Consider the following 8660-nt stretch of genomic DNA (forward strand, 5'->3'; position numbering starts at 1 on the left):
GGCTAGGGTATTTTTACCCAAATTAACCACCATTTGTTTTTAGTTGACACGTTTCTTTAGTCACATTTGCTAATGCACAAATTCAACCATTAAATTTTCGTAATTACCAATAAGTAAAAATTATAAAAGTTGATATTTTGAAAATATATCTTGTGACAAATCTAACAAGATCCCATATGAGTATTTTCATTACGTATAAATCTCAAAACACGATCAATGATAAGTGTGTGAATAGTGCTAAAGTCAAAACGTGCCAACTAAAATAAAATTAAATTAAAAAATAAAAGTAAAAATAAAAGGAGGTAGTACAACTTATGTATATGTAACTATGTAAGTGGTGTGATATTTACATTTGGACCTATCAAACTAAAATAAAAATAGCTCAAAAATGAAATGAAACGCGTTAGGATATTCATGCATGAAACACGGTTGTCTTATGGGTTTGGTAAAAGTGATGAAGTGTCTAAGAATTTATCAATCATTTTGGCACAATCAGTGCCGGGGCTATAATTGCAAATTATTTATGGGGCCCTGTTCAACTTCTCAAAATGGGCCCCTCTACTCAATAAATTAAATACCCAATTTTTTTGTTAAAAAAATTCATTACATTAGAAAATTTGTCAAAATTAAACAATAAGTTTTATTAGTTAAATGTGAAATTAATTTTGGAAGATATAGAGTTTTTTTGGGAATTAAAATAATAAATTGAAAAAATTTTGAGAGAAAAAATTATTTGGAAAAAGGAAAGATCTAATTTTGGGTTTGGGTGGAGAATTCTAGAGACAAAGTAATAACTTCATTCAATGTTTGGACGCTCAAAGCTCAACCTTACTCAATGCCAGCTTTCACTTTATTTCCCAAAAAGTTAAAAAATTGTTGGACCCAAGGCTTGAACCTAAGAACTCTCATACATAAGAAGCAAATTAACTCAAACCACTAGTCCATCTATAATTTTATGTTATTATTCCAAACTTAATTACATATATATATAAATTTTGGGGCCCCTCAAATTTGGGGGCCCTGCTCCGTCGCCCACCTTGCTCCGGCTCAAAACCGCCTATGGCAGACATAATGTTTCAATGATAGGGATATAAAATTCTTGTCAAAAAAAAATGATAGGGATATACGAAGTAAAAAATAAAGTTATTGGAAAATCTCATTATTGAATATTGATCCTTCTTGAAAGTCGGTGTACGTGTATGAGATGAAATAGTTCCTACCAAAAAACAAAGAAAGAGAAAGACATGTAAAAGTCCAAATCAACAGTGTACGTAACATCTTCAACATTTTTAAGGGGAAAATTAGTCAAAGAGGTGAAAATTCACTCTTAAATATATTTTTTCTTCTCTTGTTAATCAATCATTTTAGCTATATACATACAAGTCAACTTTTACTCCCAAGCATATGCAAATGGTGGAGCTTGAATTTGAAATCTCATAGTCACAAGGTCTCTTTTATCTCCATCGTTTTCATCAAGCATGCATATTCAGTCTCAATAACCTAGTGACAATCATTGCAATTATGATCGTTACATAATATGGTCCCTATTTCAAGCTAAAGTAGGGGGTTTGGTTGCTTAGCTTGCCCATACGCCAAAGTCGATCACTCGATCCCCCTTTACACCCGGCCTTAATAAGAATTAAACCAAATATTCTGCCTAGCCCATTACTCATGACATGGCGAATTTAAAACATCCATAAATCCATAATAATGTACTAGTCTGATCTCTTTCAATCACTTTCACAACTAATTAGGAATCAAATAGTACCCTATTATTGTTTATTAGTAAACACCACAAAAAAAAAAAAAAAAAAAAAAAAAAAAAAAATATATATATATATATATATATATATATATATATATATATATACTTTTTATTAGTTTATTGATAGACTAGTAATATTTACAGCGGATGTAGAAGACCAGTATTTTAATTTATGCAATGTATGTGATAGAGTTGAGAATGTATGTATGTATAAAGATATTCTTGTCATAACTTAGGATATATTTTGTGAATATTATAATTATCATTTGAGAACTTTAAATATGATTAGGACTTACTTTTGTAACCCTATATATCTTGAGTTATAAATATTGATAGATTATGCTTATAATCTAATTTTATCAATAATATTTTTTGTATAATTTGATCTACATCAGGGTATTGTGTCTTCCTTGGTGATAATTTGATCTCTTGATCCTCGAAACGACAATCCACTTTGTCTAGGTCTAGTGCTGAAGCTGAATACAGAGGGGGTTGCTAATGTTGAATCTGAATCCTGCTTGGTTCGAAATCTGTTGCTAGAGCTGAAATGTCCTATTTCGAAAGCAACACTAGTAATCCGGTACAACATCAGCGCACTAAACATATTGAGATGGACATACACTTTGTTCGTGAGAAACTTCAACGAGGAGAAGTTTGTGTCCTACATGTGTCATCCCGTTACCAGATTGCGGACATTTTCACAAAAGGTCTACCTAAGGTTTTATTTGATGACTTTCGGGACAGTCTCAGCTAGGGCTGTACACAATTTGGTCTAGACCGTAACCAAACCGGACCAAACTGCATTTTAGCGATTTGGTTTGGTTTACAGCTTGTAAATATACGGATTGATTTCGATTTATTTGTAAATACAATTTACGGTTTGGTTTGATTTTTCAAAAATTATAAACCAAACCATGTCGTAAACCAGTAAATCTTATTTTTATATTTATATTTTTAAATGATTATTAAAATTAAAAAAAAACAATAAAAATATGAAGAAAAAAAATACAACAAGGTATACAAGTATACGACTATACGGTTAGTAGATCATAAACTTATAATCAAAATAAAAATTTAATGTTGTTGGATGAGTGCTTGAACATGTGGTAATATTGTTGGCCTGCTGTGAGCCCCTGATGTTATCAATCTTGTCATGTTGCTGCCAATTTGACATATGTATAAATTATTATAATGACTATAATGTATTATGAATTAATGATGATAAATTGATTGTTATTGTATTATTTGTTAGCACTTGGATTGTTATTTTTATTGTAAATTTTTAATGCAATTTAATCCATTTGGGCTAATTATTTAAACTTTATTATAAATCAATAATGTATTATTTTGCAATTTTTAGAGAAAAATGGCGTCTTATCATAAACCGCAAACCAAACCGCACCAAATCGTATTATTATAGTTTGGTTTGGTCCGGTTTCAATACTAAAATATATTGTTTGGTTTGGTTTGAAAAATTGACCAAACCGTATTTTGCAGTTTGGTTTGGTTTGGACTCAAACTGCACCAAATCAGACTGCGTTCACCCCTAGTCTCAGCGTTCGACAACCTCCTGTTCGACTGCGGGGGTATGATAGATTATGCATATAATCTAATTTTATAAATAATATTTTTTTGTATAATATTTTGTGTATATCTTTAGTTAGTTTAACTTAGCTTAACCTAGAATATTCTCATGTATATATTTGAACGTAAATCAATGAGAAAGGCACGACAAACATTTCTCACATTCTCTCAAATATCACTCCAACATAGACCTGGGAAATGGGTCGTTTGGGTCGGGTCATTTCGTGTCGGGTCATTTTGGGTCAGTTAACATTCGGGTTGGGTATGGGTCAGGTCAGGTCATTTTGGGTTTCGGATTAGGTATCGGGTCGGGTCACTTCCGGGTCATATTCGGGTCGGGTCAAAATCAGGTCGGGTCATGTTCGGGTTGTTCCATCATTAGTGGATCAAGCTCAAGTCGATAATTTAATACTTTGTTATTGTTATAATAAAAACTATCAATTCAGTTTATGAGATTAGCTACGGTTGAAGATGAACAATTTGAGTTAATTTTGGCACCAGACATTTTTAGTTCGATTATAAGGTAATTTTAGTTCGAGACATTTCAGGTATCGGGTTTGTTCGGGTCAATTTCGAGTATCGGGTTTGTTAGGGTCAAACACTTCAGGTCAATTTCGGGTCGGGTCGGGTCAGTTCGGGTGTCGGATCAAGTTCAAATCAACTCCATTTTCGGGTCAGGTATGGATCGAGTCGGGTCAATTTCGAATTTCGGGTCAATGTTTTGGGTCAATTTCGAATCATGGGTCGGATCATCGGGTCTGAGTCAGAATTGCCAGGTCTACTCCAACAATACCATTGAACCAAAGATGCTTTATATTTCATATATGGCAACGTTAAATGATAATAGTTAATCCGTAATTACAGGTAGAAAGAAGTAAAAACAAGAGTGAGATTTGTATTATTGGGATGTGTTGTAACCAACGCAACAAAAATAAATCAGAGTATAAATTAAATTACCATTTATAAATGAACCTATGTAATAACTAGTATGAGTCCCGTGCATGCACAGTTTTTACAAAATTTTATTACGAATAATAATTTGTAGTTATTACTACAATAATTAATTTTAAAAATAAATTAAACATAATCAAATAACTTCATTATATAACAATAAAATCAAGGTCATTACCCTCGCGTGCAATACATTTAAGTCCCACACTTTGATAGGCACATGGGTAATTTAATTTATTATTTGTTTCATTTTTAGTAAATGGTGGAGAATTTAATTTTTGTTTTATTATTAGCACTATTGTTATGATTATAGTCAATGGGTATTTTTATCTAATATTCTTATAATATTAAACACAAAGATACATATTTATGTATAGATGTATAATTTGATAAATTATTTAGGATATATATTGCATATTTGTAATTATATTTACAAAATGAGGTGCAATGTTAATAAAAGCACAGATTCTTACAACTTCATTTATTTTACTTTTCATCGAAAAAATTGTTGATGGGTTTATTCTTGAAAATAAAATACAAAGTAAAACATATGCATATAATTATACTAAAAAGAATAATTTGAAGTCTTATAGAAAATTGCTATTTTAATACGGAGTACCCAATAAAAAAATGGTAAGAAAGATATTGTTCTTAAAAAATGGAAAGAAAGATATGAAAATGTATATTGGTAGAACATACATGGAAGAAATTTGATTTGAAATATAGAAGTTATTATTTGGCAAAAAAAAAAAAAAAAAACAACATGTAGACGGGAAAATTTTTAATTAGAAGATGACATGTGTCATTCTAAAGTTCGCCTTTAGTATAAAGTTATAGAAGATTGGTTATTTAATCTCTTATAGTATCAATTTTATCCAAAAATGAAAGTCCAAAACCATACACATATAGTATTTCATAGATATTTATGAGGTTAATATATAAAATAAATAAAAATAAAAAATTGAAGGAAGGTTTATTTAAAAATTCGTTACCTTTAGATTTAGACAATGCTTGTAAGTTGTAAGAATGTAGATAATAAGGTTTAAGATACGGAGTAATATAGATAATACTAATATATTTTACAAAGGCACAAAGAATTTCAAGAGTGAGATCTATTTTGTCATACGATAAATCGATAATCTGACATTAATTGTTTATTTAATTTGATTTGATATTTTTGAGATTAATGTCGTATTAATATTAATTACAAAGTAAATACAAGTATTAATAATAAAATATTTAAATGGAGAAACTTCTACCTTAAATTCTTACGTGTTGAAAAATGAATATGTAAATACTACATTAAACAGTAATCCTATACTTCTTTCATGCTTTGACAAGCTAATCAATAATTACATAAGAATTGCCAAATAAATAATCAACTGATTGACAGGCTAACCATTGTCAAGTTAGCAACTGGCAAATATATTTTCATATCAAGGTAAACACTTCAACTACGCAATTCAATGTACGAAAATAATATAAAACGCGTTCAAATGATATAAAACTTAGGCCTAAAACTAACTACATACTTCTACCAACTTCCAAACCAAAAAAATGACGACCATATTTCCTATAATTCTATACTTAACCTCATTAATCAACATAGTTCTAGCAGTAGATTACATCCCTAAGGATCATATCCTTGTAAATTGTGGTACTTTCGACCGGAAAACAACCGATCCCGACGGCCGAATATGGAGCTCCGATAAGGGTTCTAAGTATTTGGTATCATCCAAAGGCACCTTTAGAGCTAGTGCTAAGACTCAAGCACCGGATGTTGGTAGGGTTCCTTACATGTCCGGTAGGGTGATGTACTCCAATGCTACGTACAACTTCCCCATTTCGCCCGGTCGTGTTTTTCTCCGGCTTTACTTCTACCCCAACGTGTATTCCCGGTCGAATGCGGCCAATGCCGTGTTCTCCGTCACGGTTGGATCATACGCCTTGCTTAGGAACTTTAATGTATATAAAGCTACTCAAAAGCTTGATGTTCATTACTTAGTCAAAGAGTATTATATCAATGTTGATAGTGGAATTTTGACCGTAACGTTTTCTCCCTCGTATAATACGTTTGCTTTTGTGAATGGTATTGAGGTTGTGTCTATGCCTAGCCTCTATGACAATGAAGATGGAGACAACATTATCGGCGCGAGTAGCCCTTTTCAGATTGAAAATTCTACTACTCTTGAGAGTTTGTACCGGCTTAATGTAGGCGGAAACTATATTTCGCCTACTAAAGATGAGCTTTTCAGGTGAGTTAAGTTAGATATTTAAGTATTCAATCTTTTTAGAAAGTTTTACTCACTTAAATTTTCTTATTAATTGGAAACTCCCAAAATCTCTAATACAAATAAATTATGTGTTTTTTGGGTAAATACTTCTCATAAAATGATCTCTCATTTCAAAAAAAAAAAAAAAAAAAAATAAAATAAAATAAAATTATACAGGTTACTAATCATAGTAATCAAGAATAAAAGATGAAATTTTTGTCTCAGTTTAATTTTAATATAATAACATATATATAGACAAAACTAATATGTGTTCAGCATTATAAAATTTGTAAGAGATCTAACTTGATAATCTTTTTTTTGGTAGGTCATGGTATGATGACTCGCCTTATCGGTCAAGCTACATGCTAGGTGTTGCTGAAGTTGCCGATCCAGGACTAACCATAACATATCGAAAGTCCTTGCCCTCCTACACCGCCCCCGTCGATGTCTACACCACGGCAAGGTATATGACACCGGACAGCTTCCGCAACCTCGAATTCAACCTAACATGGTTGCTCCCCATTGATACTAGGTTTGCTTACTTGGTGAGGCTACATTTTTGTCAAATTCTCTCAAACATTGACAAAGTCAACCAAATGGTGTTCAACATCTACGTCAATAAAATAACCGCATTTTCAGCCGTTGATGTTATTGCGTTGACAAACAGCAATGGAGCTCCTTATATTATGGATTTTGTGGTGATTATGCCCATTACTAAAGATCCTAAACAAGATTTGCGGGTTGAATTAAACCCGAGTACCAAATATAGACCACAATACTATAATGCATTTTTAAATGGGTTGGAGATTTTTAAGATTAATAATACTGATGGTATTCTAACAATTTAGATCCAATAATTACATGTATATTTAATAATGCCGTTATTTTAGCTTCAACCATTATCATGCACGTCTAATTGTTATTACTCCGTGATTAGTGGATTTCTTCTTTAATTGTACTATACTTAATGATATCGTGAGTATATGACTATATGATATGAGACGTCAAGTTTTGATTTTTGTAAAATATTGCTATTAGTCTTATTACACGATTAGAGATTTAGTTTGACTTCAATTCTGCTATTAGTCTTATTACACGATTAGAGATTTAGTTTGATTTGAATACTATAATGCACTTAATTTTTTGAGAAAAGAATACTACAATGCATTTTGAATACTTCGTGTATGTTTGAAAGTTAGAGATGTATAGTTTAAATAATGAAGAGATTATCATCATCATCATTAATGTTAGTTTGGATGAACTATTACGAGAGGGCGGGTGAATTGTATTAGGTTCCAGTTAGATTAATCTTTTGCGGAATATAAAAACAGAACTTAAAAGGAACTTAAAGCACACAACAAGTTTTACGAGGAAACCTTCCAGGGCCCAACTGGAAGTAAACCTCGACCCTTCTCGGGATTTGCACACCAAAACTTCACTATAATAGGGCAACTCCTAGTTACAGCCTATTAGAAAAAGACCTTTCTCACAAGTTCCTGCACGGCAACTTGCTACACTCACAAGTTCTTCCACGGACACTTGGTACCTGATAGGACCCTATCCTACCCAACCTAAGTCCCACACTTTGGTTCACTCAACACTCCCAAAGTGCCTACACTCGGCTTCACACTAGAAGCACACTCACTGTGCACTCACAGCTACCACACAAATTTTAGCGAATTCAAACTCACACCTATAATAATCGAATTTTAGAGAATTCAAACTCACACCCCAAAAACCAATTACAACACAAAGACTCATTCTAATACATAAATGGAAAGCTACTCATGAAACCATAAATCAAAATGATAAAGCATAAACCTTTGGCATGTTGGAGATATTGTTGAATAGTCTCCTTGGTTGCTTCAAAATAAAAGAACAAAGTCCCACATTGGTGAGGTAAAGAGGTTTTACCCTCTTTATATATTTCATCACTCATGTTTATACTTGAGTAACTTGTGTGGGCTAGATATGGGTATCCCCTCACGCGCCGCCGCCCGGCCCGGTTCGTGTTCTTGACACGTGCGCGAGTGTGGGTGTGGCCAGATTTTACACATGATTCTAATTTTTCATGTAAACTTTCGGAT

General features: G+C 32.2%; 1 protein-coding gene across 1 annotated transcript; it reads left to right on the forward strand.

Moving 5' to 3' along the window:
* Positions 1-5729: 5729 nt before the first annotated feature.
* LOC110685637 (receptor-like protein kinase FERONIA) lies at positions 5730-7571 on the forward strand. The gene is made up of 2 exons (XM_021862175.1): positions 5730-6555; positions 6899-7571. The coding sequence occupies exons 1-2, from the start codon at positions 5858-5860 to the stop codon at positions 7419-7421; spliced, it is 1221 nt and encodes a 406-aa protein (XP_021717867.1). The 5' UTR covers positions 5730-5857; the 3' UTR covers positions 7422-7571.
* The last annotated feature ends 1089 nt before the right edge of the window (positions 7572-8660 follow it).

This window comes from Chenopodium quinoa, unplaced genomic scaffold, assembly GCF_001683475.1.
Source record: "Chenopodium quinoa cultivar QQ74 unplaced genomic scaffold, ASM168347v1, whole genome shotgun sequence".
In the NCBI taxonomy this organism is placed as follows: Eukaryota; Viridiplantae; Streptophyta; class Magnoliopsida; order Caryophyllales; family Amaranthaceae; genus Chenopodium; species Chenopodium quinoa.